Raw genomic sequence first — 27218 nt, forward strand, 5'->3', positions numbered from 1 at the left:
GGTACCTCGTGTGTATTATGCCTATAGTTTTGTATGCCTTTATTAATTTTAATTTCTAGGCTATAGGGCTTAGCATTGTAGTTTTCAATTGCATTGCTGTTTATCTATGTGGGTCATGCGGTCTCGGCTAAGATCATCAATTTGTTTGCAAAATTGTAAAACCTGTTTGATATCAATCTTTAATTGTGTATTGTCGTAAAATGTTCTCTCTTAACTTCTCATGCGGCTTCCTGCAACAGGGGAATTATTCCCGGTGTGGTTTCATGATACAAATAGCATTATATACATAAACTGTCCCCTTTTTAACACAAATGTCTATTCAAAGTTTTCCAATCCGCACAACAAGGTATCAAAATAGTGTTATTAATATATGTGTTTAGGGTACCGCCTTAAAATATCAGAAGTAACATGGATGCACCAGGTGTTATACCGGAGAGATTAGGACCAAGGCGTCTGACATTGAAGCTTAAAATATTTATATTCCAGGGGAAGTAAATAAAGCCGCAAACTTTTAGCCTAAGGGTCCGAATGAGTGAGTTAGATGTCTTCACGAGTATCTTTCTTCTTTGGCATCTGGTTTCCTTTCTTTTTTCCTTGATGTGATTTTTATTTGTATAGGTATATTTAAGGGATTCATCCCTCCAATCTAAATATATATATCAAAAGTTTGAATAAGAAGCATTTGTTTGAATGACAATATATATTTAATGGCAGCAATTGTTAAAAAATATATTTTCAAACCCCCACCACAAAGTATATATAAGACGGTGAGAGGTAAAACTAAAAGCAAAACGTCTGGACGTCGACTCGCCAGTCGACAGCTGGATATTAAAGTAATTTGGCAAGGCATGAAAACATGTTAATTATGTAGTGTTCTTGAAGCTTAATTCAATTAATCACATGTTAAACGCATTATAAAAACATTTAGTCCACGTTTCTTATACTTCCCTCCTGGGGCTCTTTGATTTTAAGACCTCGCCTAGCGGTCATTTGGACGCAGGTGGTATTTTTATTGTACAAAATAATTTACACACAAATAGACACAGCAGCTGAAGGTATAAGAACATGGTTAAGTTTTTGAGAATAGATGGCGAGCCAACAGGTCGAGTAAGAGAAAGAGTTGCCATTCAATGTGTCTGGTTCTACTTCAACCGCTGGAAGTATTTTAATTAAACCTTAAAAAGTCATGCCAAGTTCATCTTTCCTAAATTACCTAGATTAAATGTACTGTAATTTTGATGCAATAAGATATAAATAAGAGATATCAAAGTGACAGTTTGTAACATGGATCTGATGTTATTAATATTATGACAAAGTTGAGAAACAGAAAATTAAACAAGGTATTCCGCCGTCAGCAGAATCTGATCCATGGTACTCGCATCCTGCAGTCGGAAAACAACGGCAGACATATTATTTCTTTGGTTTATATGTAACATTTAGACGCAATTTATTTCTATGACTTAATTATTAACATTACAGCGACATTTACTGACATTATATGGTATACGTTTGATTGGTCACCTGAATAAACGAGCGTTCTTTTGAACAAAGTTGTATTTTTGTTGGCATCTTCATTACCATACGAGAAGTTAACAAGTATTGGTTAAGATTCTTAATGTTCTTGTTGGTTCTGTATTTCCTTGTATTATGAACGATATCGATGTCATTCAAATAAACTGCTAAATATAACTGGAAAGGTTCGTGACGTGATTCACATAATGCACCTTTCTGACGCAAAACGAATTATGTATGACGCCAGCAGACAATTGTATATACCATTGATAAGTTGTCCACATGTTACTTTTGGCTAGTTATTGTGTTACAAGAAACAAGAATCTTTATTTAAATTCAGATATATGCTTACAATGAACATTATCTCAATAAGATATATTCTGACATTTGATAGGAGTGATAACAAGTTTTATTGAACTATTCACCATTCAATTAACCTTTTGGTTAATTTTGAACATCCCAACGAGTTAACCAGAGTTTCAATAATTGTTTGAACGTTGAAATTTTTATTTTATATGTATTCAAATGTCAGGTTTAAAAAGAAATAATAATAAATATGATTTAAAGAATCTTTTAGTACGGTGTTGAAGAGCCTCTGGATAAGACCCCATGCATGTAATTTACTTCTGGAGTTGCCTGCTCTCCCAAATAAAATGATAAAGAACAAGAGTTGGTGTTGTGTATTTAATTGATATTTAAATAGCTCTGTATTTCACACGATATAGAGTAAACATATATAAATACTTTACCATATTTAACATGACAACAAACAGAAAAACCATGATTTTATTTTTCAAAATGTATTAATGTCTGAGTGCTAAAGATAGTTGTGTTTCTGGTTGTACATTATACTCACAACTGCATTTTTATGGCGTTTTTAAAAGTTCATTAATGCGCATTGCAACATTTACATTAATAAATTGTATCATTTGATAATTATTCAATACAAATGGGGTGCCTTTGGGTGTAACGATATTCACCTGAACAAGTTTAAGAAGTAAACAAATTAAAACAAAAACACTTGTCGTCCTACTGACACTCTTTTTTCAGCATATGTACAACCAGAAACACAGCTATTTTAGGCCTGATATAAATTACAAGGTACCATTTTCTAAGTGGAATTCACTTTGAGTTTATATAAAAGTACATCAGTTCCTATATTGTTAAATAATTGTCTGAATGTGTTTCTGTCAAGAAACTGTCCGTCATTTGGTGCCTCGTTAACTTGTAATCACTCTTGTACATTTGACGTTTATCTGGTTAACCCATCTGACGCGGTTTAAAGATTGTTCTTAGTTCGTGAAAAAATCAAATTCATTAGATTAATTTTATTATAGGAAAGGCGGGGTTGATTTTTTACCTAAAATAGCACATAAATTCAAAGGGTGCGAATGAATTGACAGAATATACCAATAAACGAATCGCTCACATATTTTATAAAACCGATAATATTTTATCAAAATATGTTAAAATTTTGTGTTTTGTTTATTTAAACCAACGCCAAACACCAACTGACAGACAGTAATTCAAAATCAATACTAAAATCATTATTTTTTTAATCTTTATTACCGCTTCACGGAAAATAAAGCATATTTATTTTCTCTCGCCTTCAACTTCAAATAGATTAAAGATGATTAAAAGTCTAAGTTGAGCCCCTGATAAAGACTCTTTTTAAACGTGTTTAGTTCCAATATCACTTCTTAATGTTTACTTTCTTTTAATGAGAGATTCGCTTTAAACGTCAAACAATAGCAAGCATTACCAAACAAAATATGCCAGAACAATCATATCACAGCTACACAGACTGATAAACAACTAGCGAGAGAAAATAGTCCCTCTGATCTGAAAGCCATCAGTCTTCACCGATGTAAGCCCGTATCTTGTCTAAACTGTCCTGAAAAAGACAGTTCAATAGTTCAATCTATGTTCTATGTATGACAAAGTGTATGTTAAAAGTGCATGTGATGTATTGTCTTATGTGTGTTTTGCCTATTTGTTATACTTTACAAGATTTTAATATTTCAATCTCGTTTTTATTTAAATATACGATTGTTTCATTAGTTGCGCAGTATATAAACAACGCATTTAAAGATTTCTCATGAACGTTTTGGTGAGATTAATATGGTGGCACACTGCTGTAAGATTATACGTATCTTCCATGGCCGAGAGTGTAAGGTAGATTCATCCCAACCCGAGCATAGGGTGTTTTTGCGGAAACGAGGTTTACTGAGGGTTGTGATGAACCTATCTTACACGAGAGGCTATGGTAGATGTTTTGTGCATAGTGAAAATAAATGCGTATAGATATGTGATAGTTCGTGGTTGTCATGGATATGCGCACAGTGATTCAGATTATGTTAAAAGTAAAATGATTCTTGTATACTTCTGAGTAGAATGCGGCATTATTTCTTGAATGGAGCGTGATAATTTTGTACGGTGTCAAAAATAATTAATAAGGATTCTAACATTTGCCACAAGACAAGGTTTCCATGATGCTGACAGACGACAGTCTTCAACAAGGGAGGTTAATTGTGTAACTTGACAATAAAAAGGAGGTCCATACGGGGGAAAGATAAGAATTTCTAGCATGGTCAAATTTTTGGATCTACTTATCTGAGGTGGGAGAAAATCTTTTAACGTTCGCGAATTGTTTCGTGTTAACCACTTTATTTTCGCGATAACAGGGCTTCCATTAAGAATTTAAAACTTGAAATATGAAATTCCTGACCATCAATATTGGAAGATTTTCACTAAAATTTGGAAGTTTAAGTTTCCCCGAATACAATTTCTTTTTTTCCAGTATTTTTTTTAATAGTATGTTAAAAATCACATAATTTTGAAGCTTGTTAAAAATCACATAATTTTGAAGCTATGTCTTGCCAAATTCACACATTTATGTTATAATAATTTATTTTCCTCCAAGACTGATTAAAATTTTGAGCATAAAAGTAATATTAACACCGGGTTTTGATATTTTGAACTTCCAAGCTTTTGACTTTGGAAGTTTTCTTCAAAATTATGGAAGTTTTTGTACTTCCAAGGAATTAAGTTTGGAATTTTAACCCATTTCTATGGAGTAATATACTTCCAAACTTCCTTAAATGGAAGCACTGGATAAGTAATTAGCTATCTTGTTAATTTTCGCGAATTTTTTTCTGTAAGATAAATATCAAAAGACTAAAAAAGTGCACAGAACTGTCATCTGTAACCTTTTTAGCTGTGCAACATTAACAGGTTAACTAGTTATGGTTTGCGATTACCACTTCGTAAGTAACATACTAACTGGTTAACTAGATAAGATTCGTGAACGCTATCAGGTTATCTGACAGCAGTAATATGCCACCATAAATTCTCTATTAGCAATTCATGAGGTATGCTCATACTGGATTAAATTTTGATAGATTTAAGTCTTAAACAACCTTGTAAAAAACATCTGCGTTAACCTAAAAACTTGTCGTAATTACTAAAGACACGCCACATATTATACAAATTAAAGATAAATAAGTTATATACCTCAGAACATTCAGTGATGACCACGTTCTTGTACAGCTTTGTCTTCTGGTTGAGTCCAGAGCAGCACGCTTGATCGGGCGAGCATATATCGATTGCCTTCTCGGTTGTAAGAATCGAGCGCACCCCACTGCAACACAACATGGAATCCTCCAAATTGTTGTCACCAGATCTGCCCATTCTCGGGAAATAGAAGCTCTGAAAATCGAGAAAAACAAAGTAATGCTGTGATATTGATTTTGAACAGTAGTTTGATAACTAGTATTTCTTTATTCCGTTACATTGTTATACAAGTGTGTGGTTTTGAAAATACAAAACAAATGAAAATTAATAAACTTCTAGATTACAGTAGTGATTAAACAATAACAAGTTAAAATTATATAAAATTAAATTGTTGTACTTTATATTCGTATTCTAGAAAAATAGATTAATAATCAGATCATAATCGAACATACTTACGTTGCTGTAATAGAAATTGTGCACATTAGCTTTTGATATAATCAGTATACGGGATAGTCGCTTAATTTCAGTGTAAGATCATAATCTGTTTCACCGCGTGATCACAGAAAGTCCCATTTTCGTGACTGAAGTAGCCACGAATGAAAATATAATTTTCCGTGATCACGAATGAAACACATTTTTGATCTAACGGATCGTTAATATTTTCTTTCATGTTAATCGGTTTTCTATATATTAGCTAAACAGGTAGTAAAATTAATAACATAATTAATTTCATTGAAAGCAACAACACTTGAAATAAAATGGTATTTCAGCAAAAATATAAAAAGAGAAAGTTTTTTATCTATAAAATTGCATTTTTTTGTTAAACGTGTTATTACATGACTAATCGAGCGCCCGAGATTTGGAAACCAAGATGCCTTATTTCTAACGGCGAAGAGCTGACATTTTCAAAATAAAGGATAAAATTCAGTGCATATGTCATCTGACCATTGTCCATTTCTTAACCCCCGGTTACATGTTTGAAACCAATTATATCATAGACTACATGCATAAATCAACATACACAAGTTAAATGCTGAATACTTACCACGTTGGAGCGGCAAATAAACCATATTGTGCAGATTACCTTCTGCACACAAAAAAACAAACAGAGAGTAATGATAATAAATTGAAACAAAATCAAACAAATACAAATCAAATAAAAGCATGCTGTATACTCGTACAGTGTTTGATTATGTGTATGGGAATATAATTATTATCTTTCATCAAGCTCAATAGTAAATGCCTTTCAAGCATTTTAGATTCGTGTTAAAGACATACGAGTAGTTCCACGTGCATGTGTGTTCCCATGGTTCTTCCTCATGCTACGTACATTCGATATAAATTTCTCGTTCACGAGACTTAATAACTTTATTATATTTCATGTATTATAAGCGTCTTGCTGCAATGCAATACAAGCTATTACTGTTGTTTCGTTGTATTATATATAGTATGTATAACAACAAAGAAGCTTTAGAAAAAAAAATCCATTGATCATTTTATTTTTTAAACAATTGGACACAAACCTTTGGTTGTGTTCGAGTTCATAATTTTAAATCAGGCAATTGAAGATATTAACTCTCTTTCGAAGTCGATTTCATAGGACTTTTTTTGTTACAAAACCGATCAAATTGAACACTTTTATCGGATTCTATAATTTTGAGAAAGGACATAATTTGATTGCCTTTCTTTGAAATTTCCCATGGGGAAAATACATTCTCATTTTGAACAAATAAACATTCACTTGATTCTCGTAAAGTTAAACAGATGTTTTGCAAGTGCGATGAAACAATGCGAAATAATAGAGTGTTTTTTATAGTTTTCGCCATAACATTATGAAAATTGAGGAATATTTATGACCATCGTAGGAAAAAAAACTTTTTTATTAATTACAATTACGCTGATAGCATTTAAATGCACTTGGAATTATTAACTTATATTTCCTAATTGAATTCCCTAGATGAAAAAGGACAAAATTGCAGAAGGGACGCAATGCCGCCCAATCATCGGTTTCTAGAGAAACGCAGTTTTGTGCCATTTGTAAATCTTGCGATGGAGCTGTTAAAGTCTATTATATGAACCGGTGATAAAATTGTAATGTGCCATTTTAAAGAGCTGCATAACACTTTTAATTCCTAATATTATTTGAAACGAGTACCTACTAAAGTGGAAAACATCTATGCAAAATAAGATAAAAACACTCTGATACGAAATCAGAAAAAAATGTTCGCCTACTGAAAAACAAGGGGAAATCAACAAAACCAAATTTTAAAGTAACGTTCTAAAGTTTAAGCGAAGTCTTCTAAAAACATACTTTCAAAAGTAAAAAAGGGCAAAGTATTTTTTCAAACCGATTGTACATACCATTGCCCTTCCTTGTCGAGGGAATGCAAAATAAGACTGGAAAAAAATTCAGTATGACATTAAATAGGTTTTGAGTGTACTAATCACCGTTTTACTGATAAACTACTAAGCCGATTTTCGGTCTAGGGTTTTCGGCCCGTTGATGAATTCTCTAGTCTTTGTCATCCATCAAACTGAGTGAAACCAGTTGAATACATCCTGCAGAAAAATAAACCTCAACTTGGAAACTATCCTGACCTATTTACTTCTTAATCTAACACTGTTGTTCCTATTCTGTCACCTGAATAGTATGTCATGCGGAAGAACATGCAGTATACCTTAATCAAAAGATTATAAGTATGGTTAGTTATATTGCATCGTCATGCACGTAGTAAGAGACAAACAATAAAATACACGATGTATACCGTTGAAGAAAGAAAAGTACATCGAATCTTGCAATACAGGTCACTAGATTAAACATGTGGTATGCATATGTAATTTTGTCACAACAGTATGGCTTATATGTTTTCGCTGGAGTATTTGTCACATTACATCCGCGCATGCGTAGACTCACGCCATCGTCTTCGAATTCACTTGATGCTTGCTTGTTTTGACTTGGTTGAAGGAGTTGAAGAAGGCGTTCCTTGTTTTCCATAAGAAATTGAATCTGTTCAGGAGTTAGTTCCTGTCCCTGAAATAGAGAGTCCGTTATTTTATTTCATGAAATGTAAACATATGTTTTGTTTCACATCAAAAGAGTTAGTAAACGTAAAACATGCGTTTTCTTATGTTTGTAAGAAATGTAAAAATGAGTGTTTGGTTGTAGTCGTTCCTAAGTCAAAAAGGTTCATGCAGTAATTGAAAAGATAGGCTGCCCAGATAGGTTAATGTCTAAAATACTTGTATATATACATAGCATGATGCATTTAAAATGTAAGGGAAAGCAATGAAATTATGAATATAAATGGTTATACATGTAACAGTCTTATGTACGTTTGATCTAGCAGTAAATGCAATAGTTGAAACGCACAGATAAAATCTCTCATTTTCAAAAGATGTTACTGCTATTGGGCATGAAAGGCCATTGGCTAATACATTTCCCACTACTATTAAAGGCGAGTCATCCGTTCAATTAAATGTACACCCCACAGCGCGAACAGGAACTATAATAAGGTTACAATCATAAAACGATAATCAATCATCATATTGCTAATTAAGCAACTTCCGTCGTTTCCGACTCAAACATTGAAAAGCTCATTGTATATATTATATTCTGCAATTTGAGAAACCATCGCATGTGTATTTACATTAAACCGACGGGTTTCTCATTATAACAATTGACTTTACTCTACAAACAGACAGTATTGTTGTAACATTTATAATTAATTGAATATTTTAATTATCTCCTGGGAATTTCTATTATATTCCTATGTATAAAGCTCGATTATCCTTTTCGTTTGGTCTCTTCATTATTAAACACCATTTTTGCTATTGTCATTGTTAGTTATTGGTAAAATTAATGTGACATAAAGTAATAAATTCAAAAGCGTTTGTATTAAACATCCGATGGGTATAGATTTTCTAACACCGATTATAAATATAAAAAAAACGTAAACCAATTAAACAGTTGTGAACGATATGAAGAGTTCTGTTAATTGCTTATTTATTTTAATCGCTCACTAATTTGATTTTCCTTTCCCTGAATATATCCGTTCTCAATAACTTAAGAACAAAGGTATTATGTTTACCTTTACATTTTACTGTTAAGCTCTATTGAATGTAGACAGACTGACTTGCCAATGAAGAAGTAAGGAAGGGTAAGAAACTATTGAAGGTTATCAGCATGCATGATCATGCATTTTAAAGATTAAATTTGTCTGTACTGGAATAGAAAAGATACTGAAAATACTGATATTCAATTTTACAAAAATAATTTTAATCACTACGTAATTGAGATAATGAGAAACCGATACCAGTTCCTAATAAATATTTCAAACTAATATGCTCATTTGGTAGTAAGTAGAATGAAAATAGTCCAAACTGAACCTTAATTTGAGAGAATGATAGTAAAAAGATAGTGAAACAAATTAAGAGTAATCAATCAACACCTGACCTGTTCGTCTTCTCCTGCATGCAAAACGCTTCTGCCTAGTCTGATGTACTGCAAAACAATAATACACAAGCGGGGTGAGGAACAACTGAAAGTCACAACTACATGGACCTAGGATACTTATTCGGAGACACTGAAGTAAAGACAGCGCATTAAGAACTTGCAATTGCAAATAAGAAGGTGATGAAATGGTAGGCTGAAATAAAATTTGTTTTATAAAGGTTATTGAATTTAAGATATGAATGTAATACACTCGTAGTTATTAACCTGTAAATGAGTACTTTTCAACATCATGATTGTTTTAACTGTCAGTTGTTCTATCAACTATTTAAGGGAAAGGGCATGCATAGTTTCTAGTGCAATTCTGCATGTACACTAATATACATGTAATTTATGGCTTAGCTGCAACGGGTGTATAGGGAATATCTACATGTAAAGCATTAAATGGGGAAAATGTTAAAATATAACATGCTGGGAGGATCATACTTTAGGATCTGAATGGCATCATGGTTTATTACATTTTTATATGAGTTATAAACCCCGTCAGATTCAGCATCAACTAATATCTAATTTAACTCACTTTTCTGTCTAATCCTCGCCCAATTCTCAAGAAACCCTGAAAGAATACCGAATATTGTCTGATTTATGTCGTTTGTTTTGTTGTTGTTTTCTAAAACAAAACTTGTCAAACAATTGCGTCTAAAATGTATTGTGTATAAAGGAAACGTCAATACCGTTGTTTATCATAGAGCGTGACCCCGTAAATCAACGAATAACAGTTGTTTACATGAAGTACTTTAGATTTCATAATTCAGCCATTTTGTTTTATTTATGTTGAAATTAAAGAGAATGAACACAAACATCATTATCGATCATTCTGACGGTTTTTGTAAAGTAGCAACAAAAAACTTATCCACATTTTTAACATGTATTCAAATCGTCGACAAATACTTGTTCTAATGTAAAACCTTGCTATAATCAATAAAAAATTCAGCATCGATCTGATGACTTTATTATTACCAGTGGTACCAAGCAGTATCAAAATATAACATCATTTACGCATATCATAACACTTTTTCTAAAGACCGATTTTGGAAGACAACAGTTATGCTCCAGAACATGCAAACATTGGAACTTTTAATGTCTAACATTTGGTTTGAACTCCTTAACATTGTAGCAATTGGATATTTTCTAAAAAAAATTAATAAAGATGATGAATATGAACGGAAAACGGTTTTACAACGTTTGTAACTTACTGATCTTCCGATTCTCAAAAAGGTCTGAAATAGCCAACAAGAAATATAAAATAAAATGAAATATGAGCATTAATGTTTTAGATTGTTTAGCAAAATATTTTTTAGAATACATGAACATATAAATATATTATGGAATAATTGACATATGAATTTTCATTTATAGATGACAGGATAATTACAGAAAACATTACCTTGACAGGACCGGCTCGCCCTATTCTTAAGAAAGTCTGCAATGAAAAAGATAACGACAATAATTAAAATGTTTGTAAGTACAAATCGACATATTAAGGGATTAATTTCTTATATGAAGTACCATTAATTGAAATAACGTCGTAACATATATTTAGGTTTTACGAGAGCGACCTGATTTATTCAAAGTATTGTAACGTGTAATTCAAGTTCTTCTATATGCAACTCACCTATAGGCTTGATAAAACTTATTCTTGTGAAGTTTCATCCGGATCTGACCAGAGGATTTGAACATGAAGCGTTCACAAGAGTCTATATGTACACTAAATTGTACATAAGCATAGGACCATGACTCAGTGAAATATACTTCGAGCAAATATTAGACATGAAGCACGACCAAGACAGTGTTTTCATCATACATATTGACAGAAAGACAATGTTTGAACTGCTTTGGAAGGTGAGGGGTGCGAGGGATGCGAGGGTGCGAAAACAGATATTGAATTCACAAATCTCACCTGAGAAGGACTGCGTCCAAACCGAAGAAATGTCTGTAAAAGAAGAAATAAATCACATTGGCAAAACATCATCAACTTACCAGTAAAATACCTACAGTGCTAGCAGGAAATCGATATTATAATACGTATTATGTATGCAAAGCCAAACATAGTATTGCCCTACTACTTCCATTTTCCAACTTTATAAAAAGAAACATTAGTTTGCTATGCCAAATTTGTTAACATGTAAAATTTTATCTTTATACTCACCGGTTCACTTGGAGTTCGTCCAATTCTCAGGAAGCTCTGCAGTAAAAATAAAAACAATGTATTTAAATGAAAGGTTGAATAAACGTATAAACGCCATAAACATATACAACGACGAGTGTTTAAATTCATTTTCGAATAGAAGCATTTTAAACAATTTCTCTTCATTTACTTCAAATAATACCAATAACCTTTAAGTATGTAAATACGAACTTAGGATAGCTAATGTTCTTGTAATCGTGGGACTCATATAGATATGTATACATTTATAATACACTTTTAATTCAGCTCTATTGTGAATACAGTTGAAATGAATCGCTCGCGCGTCCGTTGACTTAGTAGAATCCAGCACTGGTGTATATTTTGGAAAGCCAAGAGTGATGGGATTTGAACCTCATATGTGATGACCTAGACCTTAGGGTCTCTGTACAAGTATATTGTTATATAGTGGACGCATTCTTACCTTATCTCTTTTCTCAACGTTCTGTAAAAATAATGAAATCGTCTTAACATCATTGCGAATAACATAATAGTGATACATTGATGAACATGTCAAACTTTATATATATCAATACAATACTATTCAATAAATTTATCTAATACAAAAATGCAAAAACAACTCTGCCAACATACCTGCATTTCGTCTTCAATACTGAGGTTTGGTGAGACGTCCTTTTTGATATTGAAATGTAAATAAACGTTTTCATAGACAACATAACTAACAAAACGAAACCCATATTTTATTAGCGTTGAGTTTGTTTAATACATAATTCTTACGTGCTCATGTTATCGTTCTCAGTTTTATAAGAAAACGTCATAATACGAGTTAAAATCTTCACTAACAATATAAAAACAGATTAACTGAAATGATTTCTCATCAAGATATTAACTTCTTTTGTTTGCGCTATCGATGTAGGTCAAAGAATCAGTATATCATTCGTGAACGATTGAAAGAAAAGAAAATGTGAACACAAAAAAGAAGTAAAATACATACTTCTCATTTTGATTAATTTAAATGTATAATAAACGCTTATAAAACTAATTAATTAATAATAGTATCTTACGAAAAGGAAGTTTTAATTTCATGTTACAGATACTATTTAAAAACAGCTGTAAATTGAAAATTAAATAAAAAGTTATATTTCGACTTTTTTCATTCATCAACAGAAAACTTCAATATATAGTAGACATACACCATTCATGCGTACAATGAGTAATTTAAACGACAACAAAACGACCCAACCTGGAAATATGTCGTCAGTGTTTCCCGTGTATGAAAGGTGAAACATGGAATGGCGATGCAAATGGTAGGAACTTTTTAAAAGGTAATAGGTACTTTTAATTCCATTTGTGTTTTCTTTTCCAAAAACAAATTACAATATGCTGACAATGCTACATGTTTCTGCTTGTTTATTTAGGCCTAAAACATTTATTGTGTTTTCGCGGGCATGCCAAACAATAGGCACAAAATATTGTCTTCTTGTACTTCAATTGTCAATGCATATTCTTTTATCCCTGAACATACCTATCTTTCAGTCCAGAAGTTGTACCAATAGTTAAATGTGAGTTATGCATGATGGAATATATATTTGATAAGTTGTGCAATTTTAAAAGTGTTCAGATTGGCAAATAAAATGTAAACCACCGGGCAGGTAGCAAAGGTTGATTGGGATGAATAGGTAAGCGGAAACACACAAAAATATTTGTTCTAGAACTTAAGCAGATATATTTAAATCATACATTTAATAGCATATAAATAACATAAGTTCATAAGATAACAATATACATCAATCATTGTCGGTGTCTAGTATAACATTGGTTTAAACTGTTCAACTTATAGGATTCGAACAAACAGAAAATAACTGTTTATTGACAAAGACAGAGGAATTGGAGCTACGAATTCTTGAGAGTAGTTAGAGAGATATATTCCAAGTAACACTTAAAGTAAACAACAATTTGATGGATTCATGGTTCTTGGATAGTTGATAGATTATGTAGTTTCATTTGTCAACGAGAGCACACACGTCTAATTTGGCAATAACGCTAGTTCTTGTAGACGCTGTTCATCATAACACTAACAATGATATATTATTTCAAAAAAGTTTTGCCTCATATTGGTACTTGCGTGCATTTGTTATAAAGCAAAATTGGGATTAAAATGGATTGCGGTTCGCAGAACTAGCCATATAAAGGTTTTACATTTTAAGGACAATATATGGCCAAAACCGCTTGCATGGAATGCTTGCTCTTTCTGGTTATAGTTTCAAATCCAACACACGCCAAAATAGCGTACTGAGAGAAGTGTAAGTCCCAAGAGAAAAATCATGCTCTATTACCTCCCTTGGAAAGAAACTGTTCTTATTGAGTTATTTGAGTGTCATTTTTAAAATAAACAGAATTAAGATATAAAACATGATTCTTTTCCCTGAAGAGAAAAAAACAAAATAGAGTCAGAAATTAAATTCATCTATATTCAGTTTTTTTCTTGCAAAGAATCATTAAACACTGATTTGGACATCCATTGTTTTGTCTTTCCTGGAACACTTATTGTGTTTAGATGACATCAGACATGATCTTTTGGGTAAATCAAAATCTTAAACATAATAGTCATTATTTGGAAATCAATTCGTTAAAAAATAACGGATTTCAAGCACGCGCTCACGTTACAAAAATAAAATCTATAAATAGATCATATTGTTTGTTCAACTTGAAGTTTTATGTTAATCGTGTACAAAACATTTAAAATGAAATTATGATAGTTGAGGTGTTTTTTTTCGAAATTACAATTAGTAACATGTAAAATAGCTACGATATGTTTTTAAACGCATTGGATATTTTTTGCTAATAGATATGGTGAATATAACACAAAAGTAAAGAATATTATTTTCTTATTCTCATGAATAAGTGCACTAACTATAATCATAGAAACTATATATATCACAGTCATGCGGAAAAGTGTTCAGGTTAAGATCCTTCTTGGCATACACATAATGGTTACATATTACATCGTGTATGCATATTGTGTATTGTCAGTTGACAACAGTTTGAATATAACTTTCGGATATGTGACATCATGCCAAGCCTACCGGCAAAATTTCTTCTGATGTTCTTTTACCAATTCGAAGATGAGTCTGAAAATCAAGGGAATGAATCAAATGTGTGTAAAACAAAGTAACTGAAAACGAATGAATTCACATGTTAAAATATATACATTTGTGTCACAACAAAAAGGGAAAATGCGTGTACATTACGCTATAATATTGATTACATACATGTGCATATATAATAAGTTCTACACTACTCGAATCGGTACAAAGAACCATCTCTAATCTACTCGTTCTGTACATGGTATAATTACCCTTATACAGGTATATTAAGTGAAAGCGTAAGAAAAAAACAAAAACAAACAATTAAATAATCATCAGGTTGTAAAATTGTTTAAAAGAAGTTTGTTTTTCTTCGTATATTTTGCTTGTTTTTATCTAACCAAATGTATTATATTCAAATTTAAAAATGCAAAAAATTACACCAATATATTCCTTTACCATTCCAATTTCAACATGCAAAACACTTAGGATAATACTAATTGTCTATGGTAAGATATTGTAATTAAGAAATATGTTGTTCAAGGGCACGTATATAGGACGATATATTTGCTTGGAAGTAAAAAGTGAAGTGAAACGGTTTTCAAGCCTCACGTTGTTATGCAAATATAATTTTAATGGTCTTACTAGTGTGTTTCAAAAATAGTGCTATTTAAATTGGGTAACACTAAACCGTTTCATTTCTAGGCCGTCTCCAGTTTAAAATGAACATCAGGTAAAGTCATCCTCAAACGTTGTTTGTTTCAACTGTCCCGACCAACGCCCTTAAAATGCCCCTACACTCGTTTATTTACCTCTGGTGTAATAAATGCCTTTTAACATAAAATTATATCCTTATCTTATTGTTTTCCGTGCACTCACCCGATCTTAAAAAAGTGGGTCAGGGCCGTAACTGTTGGTATAAGTCGTGGCCCAATCCATTTGCATGTTTGGTAATGATTTATTTGTCTCAAATTCTATGTAAACCTGTTCATGTTGTATCGTTTATATAATTGTATTTACATCCATGCAATAAAACATTATTAAATTCACAACCCTTTCCCGATCTACACCCTGATTGAAGCATGTCTGGGAAGGCCATACCAAGCCTATTTGATTTCTGACAATAGGCCGACGACACCATCCGTATCTCTTTAAGCAATTTGAGCAATGCAATTATCATCGATGCACTCACTTAACTTTAACGTTTCGTCACTATCAACAAAATACATTTTGCCAAAGTGAACTACCCCTACTTTTTTCAAATCAAAGCCTCTACATCCTGATAATTTATATTGCTCGTTTTAAACTGGAATAACCCTATTTCATACCCTTTTGGCGGGAAACAATCTTCCGATTCTGAGAAATGTCTGTTAAAATAGGAAAAGGCATTGCATGTAAGGACACATAGACGAACCAATTGGAACATGTAGGGCATGTTAGGACACAACGACAAACACATAAGAATGTGTACGACATGTTAAGACATATAGACCAACACATGAAGGGCATGTTAGGACACAAGGACAAACACATAAGAATGTACATGACATGTTAAGACATATAGACCAATATGAACATGAAGGGCATGTTAGGACAAATAGACACGCACATAGTAATATGTAGAGCATGTAAGGATACATAGACACGCACATAGTAATATGTAGAGCATGTAAGGACACATAGACAAACAAATAGAATAAGGAAAGTAACTTAACTGATAAAATGAACAAAGGGATAGATAAGTAAACAGAAGAAAATCGAATTAATGACACCATTAAATTTGTTCAACGACGTTTCCTTGCCTCTTATAAAATATATTTAAAAGAGAATTAGCCATTATAGTCTAAACGCATATAGCAATTACATTGTGTGCATCAGTCTCAAAATAAATAACGTATATAGAGTCATTTTATTGTATACTGGACATTGATGAAGCGTTGTAAGACACAGGTTCTTCCTTGACCAAAACGGTTATATATAGAGTGATGAAAGTGTACGTTATAGGGGATAACTGTTTGAAATTGTAATTTTTAAAATAACGAAGAATTTATAAATAATTTGTATTATGTTTGTTTTCGAGTTCCATGTTTGACGAAAATGGAGATTGATGCGTTTTTTCTAATACAAGTTGAGATATAAAACAATAGACAATCGAAAAATATTAATCACGTTCGGTATGTGTCAGTGACGAAATGCCCACGTATATCATTCAATGAAAGAATTCAAGGATTAATAGACCTTTTAGATCTTTAACAGATATCTTGCACATTCATAGATCTGAAGATATTTTGCAGTATGCGAAATGCAAAGTTGTGTAAACACAGGCATAAGCTGTTGGCAAATACAAGACGGCGGTGAAAACAATAAAAGGATAATGTTCTGTTCACAAGACAAACTTGAACAAACAACATTTTTATATTTCTTTTTCAAAATACCAGAACGTTTTCCTGGTCTTGGCGCACGAAATATATAGTCATTTCTCTGTTTTCTCTACAAGGAAAGTTTAAATAGTCAGTTGGACATTTGTTAATAAAGTGACCTTTAATATGCTGTATCATTATACTATGATATATTAACATTATTGCTAAGCGACTGTGGAATCAGTTTTTCGACATTTAGAACATTAATAATTGAATTAATTTACCATTCAGACGTCTTTAAATGAAATGTATTTTCTAAAATATCCTCAGATTTGTACAATTTTGCAATGTAAAAAAATATTGTTTTTAAAACGATATTTAGCTAACTTGATCAACTAACCTCAAGCTGGGGATCTGTTCTTATAACCGGTAGATAATAATAGTAGTCCTTTTATGCAAAACAAAATCAAATATAAAATTAAAATAAATAAACTTATTAAACAAATTGATGGGAAACGTCTTTATAACACCATGTCTAACTGTTTTACAAGGTCGATTTTGAGTTACTAAAGACAAAGAATAGTATTACTAAAAAAAAGGTATAAATTAATTTGTGAAATTAAATCAACTAAATCGTATAATGACAGGCAAATAAACAAAGAAAGAAAACACATGTAATATACCAGTATTTATAAAACACTCTCTTTGGAGAATAAGAAAAAGGAATTGTGGGACAACTACATAACAATACACATCAAGTGTTAAAATGATTCATAGTGGCATTGATTTATCAGGCACTCAGAACCATTTCGCTAACCCACTCGATATGTGGGTCTCATGGAAACAAGATGGACAACAGCTATTCCTTTAACTTATATAAACTGACCAGTTTGTCATAAAAGCCAGTTTATTACATAAGTGTGTGTTATTGAAAAATATTGTTTTGTTTGGTGAAATATGGCAAATAAAGACCCCCTCCCCCGGTTTTAGTTTAACTGATTCACTCACAGACCCACCCCCACCCCACCCACCAATTTAAATATTATCAAAAAAAAAAAATATGTATATATATATTATTTAAAAATAAAATAAACTTACCGCTGATGGGGACCTCTTTTCTGTGTGTATGTTTGACCACTCTTCGTCCGGAAGCTACAATCAATCAACTTAAAACTAAACACTCAAACAAAAAGGTGCGGAGGAACACTAGCGTGTATGAAACATTTAGTCTAAATGTCAAACTTATTTATAAACTAAAGTGTTTTGTTAAATAAATTCTCATAAAAAGCGTTAATATCTAGAAGGTTAGGCTAAACTGAAATTGTTTAAGTAAAACAATAAAAGGCTACTACTTACTTCTTGATTAAATTAAATTATTTAAAATATCAAAATTAAAAGTACAAACATACAACGACAGTTTATTTATTGATTGCAGTTAAGCATAAATGAACAAAGCATGCAAGCAAGATCATCATAATTAAAGTAACGTAAATGTAAATACTTATGAATGGTTAAATAGATCAAAAAAATAAAAAAAAAATATTAAAAGAATGACAGACAACTAATGCTACGATTCCATTCAAATGAAACAAAAGAGGGCCATGCATAATTCAAATCAGGTTAAGGCTCGTAACAGAAAGTACTATGCACGAGTAAAAATATAGCTCCATTTTTCGCTGTGTGTGTCGAGTTTAATAACTGGGATCTTGCGGGATGAACGTTTACTTTACGACGTCGCTTGCCTATCCATGGGCTTCCGCCTCAATAGAGTCTCACCCTGTATAGTTGCTGAGCACAGGCAGAATATAGCCATGGCAACAGCTAATCCCTTGTTCTTTTAACCTTCGCTTTTGAATCGGATATTATTTTGAAAATACACATTAAATTATGAGTGTTATATATTATTCAGATACTGCACACTGTAGTTATTTTTAATGGGGTCATGGGATTTTTGTTGACGATATAGCAGAAGTGAGGTACAAGTAGGTCTCAATATCACATACCTAAGACAAATGTTAATCTCAATCACTACTCATTTTCCCCACATAACTTCAACAATTATCAACATTCGTATATCTTTTGACAATTGTATTAATGTATTTATCCTAATGAATATGTTTATAAAAACCTTTGATTGATATTTCAAAGAAGACTTCTAGAGCAAAAATTTACTTCAATAATTGCTTTCTGTTAAATATTTTATTGGTAAAAAGTGGGTTTTTGGTTGCCGTAAAGCATCAATACAAGGAATACAACTTTCCTGGGAATAACCAGTACTAAGTAGGATCCAGTACAATATTCTAAAATGTCCATGCAGTGGTAAGACAAAGGCACAAGAAATCAGAACAGTTGATAGTATAGTTTATTCAATACATGAAAGAATGCAAGTGGTTCATTCCATTGTAAGCCTTTGATGCACTTTATATTCTCAGATCATATACATATAAAACATAGACAAACCAAGCAATTTACACATGATAAATTGCATACAATGACAACTTCAGATACAAATACAATATTTAAAAGAGAAAATGATATGTCCCAAGATTTAGTAGCGTGGGCAGTCATCAATAACAATTATCACCATGATCGAAAGTATGACATTGGATTACATGGTAAACATTGTTGATATTATATTATCATGCATTTTACCAACGTCTCGCCACTATCTCCAGGAAACATGACTGAAAATCCCTGAATTATAGATAAACAACAATAGTTATAACATAAAATACCGTGTTAAAACTGAAATACAAACAGCACGCAGTGCCATTAACCGTATGTCTGTAAAAAGGTCTTCAATATTTCAACGACATGTCAAGTTTGTAGAGGATAATTTGCTGAGGTAATACAAAATTAAATTAAAGCTTTATTTATGGAGATCTAAGAGAAAGAAAGGGTTGACATCCCTAACTTAACACTGGTGAGTAACAAATCATAGCTGAAACTTGAATAACGCATTATTGCGACGCTAATTGCCCCTATGTATTTTATTAGGCAAAACATAGCATAGATAATTCTAATACAATATCAGTATACATCAGATAGTCCTTGCACAACTCTACCGTAAAGTATATATGTTGTATGACAAAATACATATATTTCTTTAACTCTAACAAATAGGTACATCAGAACATCATGGCCTTCTGGCAGTACCTGAATGGCAAAGCAAAATGTCAATTCAGACTTATCACTAAGTAATTGATATCAAGCAATGGTAACTCCTACTGCAATTATTGTCCATCAAATGTGTGTTATAGACATGGGCAAGGCATTTATTCTAGTATACGATCTCAGAAGCTAGGTCAGACATCGGTCATTTTGGTAACAACGATCCTGGAAAAATGATTATGAAAGGAAAAATCAATCACGTGGCACAGTTTGATGTCAAATTGTTGTATGATTTATTGCATGTATAAGCATAATCTTGAAAGAAAATACTTAAAGAAGAGAGAATTATATATGTCTTCTGTAAGTCCCTTTCTTTCCAAATTCGAGTACGTGTTTAATAAAGAGTCGAACTTATATGTAAAACATTACTTTGAAACCCCGTGTCCTTCAAAAACAAACGAATGTTAAATATTAAACCATACATGCATAGGTGTCCTTATTGAGGTGAATTTAAGACTGCTTCTGGTTACATCATGCCATTTTAGCTATAACCGTCAATAAACATATGTGACGTCAATAGATGTATAGGTCACGCTCCGATATTTTCCGCAGAATATACTGTTTATACTCAAAATGTCATGCTTAAGAAGCCAATGATTACAAATTATGTTTAATTACGTTACAAATGTAAGAATGAAACAAAAACATTTTGACATGTAATTTATTTTATGACATGACGCTTTTTATTCTATTTGAGCGATCTGCAGCTCAATAGTTTCAGAAAATAAGAAAAACAGGAAAGAGTTGTTTCTAAAACTGAATCTGATAGATCTTGTAAGAAAATTACATTCTTTTCAGTGAATAAAAGGTTTCAGTACAACATCAAGATGTATAGTTCAGTTAGAAATAATCCTACAAGAGAGATACATCTGTGCAAGTGGAAGCATTCCTATGCAAATGATTATCTAATGACGGCATAGGACAGAGACAGTTATTTTACATGTTCTTTCCCCAAACCAGTTGTTTGGCAAGGGCCGTGAGACCAAATCCATTATGTGAGCAAATCGGATTCCAAAGCCATTATACAAATAACATCTTTAATGTGAATGCATTGCAAAGTGCTATTTCGTATCAGGCGGGTCTCCTCTCCTACCTCTTTGATGAATGAAGCATAAAAATGCTAAGTAACAGTGTGACTTCAAGCAGTTGAAACGGTTTCACTTTAGTTCCTTCTCCTGTAAGACGTATGGAAAAGAGTGTCGTGTACTGTAATAGATGATCTTGTTGCGTGTGTAATTAGAGATGGCATTAAAGAAGTCGTTTGAAAAGAAAAGGGGACAAGTATAATCACGTTAACGTTTGAGGTACATATAAAACATGTTTGATGTCACTCGAAGGCAAAGCTCTATTTTGACATGTAAATATTATATAGCGCAACAAGACGACGCTTTTATTCAAAATTGTGTATCTGTTATGAATGCCAAGAGAGTATTCTTATAGCTGTTTTGTTTTATGTTTATGTACTTGTATATTGTTTGAATATACTTATTTAAGTTTAACCATATTTATCCACCATATCATTGATGATGTTATCAATAAAGAAGATCTTCCGCAGGGGGTATCAAACACTTTAACAGATGATCAAATATTCACACGTATAACCCGTTAACCTCTTTAATAAAAAACTGTATATATAGCCCATACCTTGTCATATTGGCTAGCCATAGTTACACAAAGACATAATTTCAGAGAATTCCATGAGGGAAAGTGTCTCTTTTATACTTTTTCACGTCTTTATTCTCTCGTGGGTCTAGTCTGTTATCTAAACAGCAATACCGACAGACCAACAAAGGCTTTTCAGATAAATAGAACCATTAACGATTTCCTGCGAGTAAGTTAGCATAAATTTGAGAATAAATCTGAGAAATGGGACTGGTAAGCACAAAGCCATTAGATCTTTCAAGTAATAATGAAGGTTAATTTGTTTTACTCTTGCTGAAGAAGAGAAGTCGCATTCAACAATGACATAAGATGAAACACGTTAACCGCACTGGCAGAATTGCGTTCGTGTGCATCAGGTCTTTCGAATAATAAGGAATTTAATTTGTTCCTCTCTTGCAAATATAGAAAAGTCGCATTCATTTATGATATAAAAGAAACAATTTTACCGCACTAGGAGAAATACGTTAAATTTGCCATGAGTTTGTCGACTTTCATTATTTGGCGATGGACACATTAAACCATTCATACATATGTTATTAATATGATTATCCTTGTTTGCAAAATATTTGCCTCCTTATTTTGACCATTGCATATCATGCATCAGAAAACGCCTTGTTTTGCACAGCTCTTTGTAATTGTTAGACATTTACCGAGGGGATGATTAGCCCGTTGGTTTTATTTCTAGCAGCTTACCTTTCGGCCAAACGGATTTAAGAATGCATTGACCTGAATTATAGATATGAGTTTGAATAATTAGTTGGTCGTTATCCATGCACTTAATGCTTTCCTACGCAGACTCATAAACTGCAGGGTTTCGACGACCTAAATATGATGGCAATGGAAATGAATAGAGCCATTGCGTATTGTCATCCGATACAAAAGTTGTCAACTTTCATATTCCCCAATTGCCTCTTGATTCCATTCAAATGATACGTCTCCGATTCCTATTAAAATCTAATTAATTGTTCGCTGCAAAGCCATTTATTTGACTCAAATTACCTCAATCTATGAGGCCTTTACCAATTATGAATAATTGATTTTGGTTATGTAACGTGACCCTCTGTTTACAAATTATGAACTGACGACCGCTCGCAAATATAGATAAAATTGATCAGAGTCATGGCGCGTATTTAACATGCTTTTAGCGTAATTGGTAATTATGAATTTAATATTGGCATATTAGGTCAACAAATGTGCATCATGTTCAAACAAGGGACGTTTTGTATTTGGAATGCCATACAAATAGATTACCTCTCTGAAACTTTATTAACTATCATTTGCTTTCAGACGATCGCAGCCGATAAAAGTGTAAAAATCGGTGGAAAATCGTGTATGTAAGTGCATAACATACGATAGTGAAATCCCAATGCTGGGAAACATGCTTTAATTATATTGAAATGTCACAATAACCAAATATCCAGACGACAAACAGATAAAGTAATGAAGAAAGTGGACGATGCATGGCTAATAGAGAAATATAACCTATTTACATTTTCTTTTCTAAAAACACGCTTATTCACAGCACGCTCCATGTTCAACAAATATAAAACGTATGACCAGAAAAACTTCCTTCAACATTAATAATGTTTTACTCCTACATATTATATTAAATAATAGGAACTAGGAAAACTCAGCATTCAAGAACAATTGCTAACCATGTGCCCTTATGTTTAGTTTAGTTTTTCTTTCTTCGAGAGATTCAATGACGACACTCAATTATCTATAAATTGGATTGACTTTAGCAATAAAAAAGTATGTAGTAATTAACAGCTTTTTATTAAGTAGGTGACCTTTTTCAAGAAGAAAGACAAGAATTTGTGCTTTTGTTTTTTACTATTGTTCACAGAAAATAGTTATTTCATCAGCGTAGCTTGATTCTTGTTCCAGAAACAACATCACCTTCGCGTAAATATAAAAGGTAACAGAATTATGAATACAATTATTCCTAACGACTTAACTCAAATGTAAACATATCAAGCCATCACAGGATACAAACATAATCACAATGGCACTCTAAGCATTAAGGCATCACGCAGTTACATTCTGCTGTGTAGGTAGTGATCCAGAAGGATGATCTGAGGGTTTGAGAGAGTGTTCTTTATGTTTATCTACACATTATATCTACGCATTATATCTACGGATTCTATATCGTAGTAGATTTTGCGCAAGTTTTCTGTAACTACCGTATGGATAAATTACAACGATATTAAACTAAAATCTCATCTATATATTGAACGTTGCCCTTGACAACATAGAACAATACAGTAACGTCACTTTTAACACTCGTGATTGAAATTATGCAATCGCAATAAAGCGCTCGTGCATAATTACAATAATTCATTATGTTCAGCAAGTATCATGTTATTTTGATTTGTAACATGTTTAGCGCTTTTCAAAGATATACTCAAAAGCTACTTGCACGATGTCAATTGCGTCTAATATCGCAACAAATAGAGTTTAAACCAACCTTACAGTCTTTGTTTAAGTTTTGACTACCTTAGCTCGATTGTTAAAAGGAAAGCGTTATGCTTATATAACTAACCCTTTATTCAGAGACACGGGCAATACTAATTATGTCCTTTTTGGACCACACGACCAGATCAAAGAGAGGCGGACATCAACACCAAAAAACAACTTTCACCCGTTCCATAGTTTTTGTTATTACTTAAATGTGGCTCTGAATATATTCATATTTTACAGAACACTATGACTGACACACAATATCTTTCTAGAAGTTTCAATCAACAGAATTAAGCGAATAAGCTGCCATTTCCTACCATTTCAGGACGCCTTTATTGAATCACCAATTCCCAATGGATTTATCCATATGTCTGCACATTCACATAAAGTTTCCAAAAATTAAGAGTGATAAAAGTTCCAATTCCTTTAGCACATGGTGCAGTATTTCAAAACACAGATATAACTTTAAATTAGAAGTTTATGATCAAGTGCAAACGTTATTTCTGTAATATTTTTTTACATTTAAATGTATGGCTTGCAAGATGTAAAACTAAATCTCGTAGGAAAGACTTTTTTCTTAAATACAAGCTAATTATACCAATTTAAAAGAATTTAACATTTCAAAAAATTAAACAAAAATGTTTACAAAATTTTGCATACAATTAAGCTCGAAAATATCATTGCGAAATTTTTTAAGGTGATAACCAAACGACACCAATTTGTCAAGCAGCTATTGCAGAGGATGTGCAAATATGATGTTACCCTATGGATTAATTCAGCCATTCTTCCTCCACAGCGTTTGAAAATGCCTATAAAATGAATTTGAAAACAACAAACATTTCAAGCATCACGTGATTGTGTTAAGTGATCAAACACAAACGCAAAACAGACACCCAACAAGTGACTTAAAAGACATGTACGGAGGTCACATCAGGCGTATTACCGCCTTTGAAAAACCAACGGAAACAGGGGATCAGTGGTGGAATATTCATGTGTTCAGAATATCCACCTCATTTTTATACCTACAAATAATTAACATAATTCCTGATCATTTTTACGACATTTTAATCAACATATAGGTAGATGTTGAATTATTTTATTTGTGTCTTCCAAAAAAATGAGGTTTTGTCTGACTGCATCTAGGTTGTTACCTCAAATCATTGGTATTCAAGAAATTAATGCAAAACAAATACTTTAAAAAAAATCGAGGTTGTAAGGCTTAATGTCTTTGTTGAACAGGAAGTATACTAAATGAATAGTGAACGTAGTTTCATGTGAAATACATATTGCCTTTGAATACATAGACAAACAAGCGTTCAGTGTGGAAATGTTGACAAGAGTTAAATCATCTAGCAATGGTTACCGCTGACCCAACCTAGTGAACAAAAGTTTTAATACTCAAGACATTTCATTGGAGATGTGTACTGCCTTGCATGCTATTACGCGTTATGTGTTTTATCATATGGCGAGTTGATATAGGACCAGGACAGCACATGTCTTGTTAACTTGTATTTGTATTGAGACCGTAGAAGCTATGCAGATTTAATTAAGCATGTGGGCTTATTTTTCAGTACCAACATGTGCGTGGTCTCGTTACCATTATCCACGACAAATATATGAAAGTCTCTGGGACTCTCACCTCTCTCTCTTTGTGATCTAATTTGGGGAATATAATTGCAGATTAGTCATTTTAATCTATTTAAAGTTGTTGAGTATTACATCGCTGACAGCCGAAGCGTATGACCACGTGGTAAACCTGAACTTACACTCAATTGTATATTCTGAAAGTACATACCAGTGCGTGAATAATACAATAAATACTACATGAACAAGCCTTAACGTTCCTAAATTGTTCAACAAGTCGTAACAAAGCACATTTCGATATTGAAATCATTATATAAATTTAACATCTAACAAGCATTGTCCTTCTTGGTGCTTTAGAGACGATTCCAACGAGTGGCGTGGAAAATGAAATTGAGCTTCTAATTTAATTTCATAAAATCTATAAACAATGTTCGAAATACAAGAGAAATTCCCCTCCAGGGGCCACTAACAAAACGTTACTTAATGTCATTAATCAGGTGTAAACAAAGAGTGCTAAAAGGCGATGCATTTGATAATAATCAAAACAGCAATAAATATTCTATAAATGGTTACACAGAATCGTCTATGGTTTTGCGGGAATATTGAACTAACCGTTGTTCTCATTGCAGTAATATTGGATTAACGAATTGAAACTTTATTGCTACTTCTAATTCACAACGACATGTAAATTATCCGGACGCAAAATAAGCTGATTAGATTAAACAGCTCTGCTTAGATTCATGTCAATGAATAATAACTTAACAAGTCGAACTCAAATCGCGAGTAATGTCTTGAAAAAACGGCAGAAAGTTCATTTCATTGTGTAAGGGACTCTGAATAAACGCATATAGCTTGGCCCTTGGGAGGTGAATGGCTGATTTGCTAGATTGAAATTTGTGTGACAGAGGTATTTGTAAGTGAGAATAATCTTGGGAGATGTATCATTACGTCAGTTAGTACATGTCACGAGACCAAGTAGGGTCAAATTCCTGGAAGAATTTCACGTATTCTCTCTTCTTCATAGTGGGACATTTCTGTTCTAGTTTACTCATACGAGGCATTGATACAGATGCTAGATGACCGCACTCAGTAATTCCTGAATGGAATGCTGTCAATTTTTGTTTTGTAAGTAACCTCTCCAATACGGTATTCGATAGCAAATTGATCCTAATTGATTTGGTGTTATAATTTATCCTCTTAGAAATCAATGACAA

General features: G+C 32.5%; 1 protein-coding gene across 1 annotated transcript in view; it reads right to left on the minus strand.

The window, feature by feature from the left end:
* Positions 1–2181: 2181 nt before the first annotated feature.
* LOC128203059 (small cardioactive peptides-like) overlaps positions 2182–27218 on the minus strand; it is a 36841-nt gene continuing 11804 nt past the window's right edge. Inside the window, exons 3-5 of the mRNA XM_052904314.1 lie at positions 7387–7422; positions 5026–5220; positions 2182–3406 (exon numbers count right to left, since the gene is read on the minus strand). Of these exons, the coding sequence (XP_052760274.1) occupies positions 3365–3406; positions 5026–5220; positions 7387–7422 (273 nt within the window). The 3' untranslated portion in view covers positions 2182–3364. The remainder of the gene's footprint in view (positions 3407–5025; positions 5221–7386; positions 7423–27218) is intronic.

This window comes from Mya arenaria, chromosome 9, assembly GCF_026914265.1.
Source record: "Mya arenaria isolate MELC-2E11 chromosome 9, ASM2691426v1".
NCBI lineage: Eukaryota > Metazoa > Mollusca > Bivalvia > Myida > Myidae > Mya > Mya arenaria.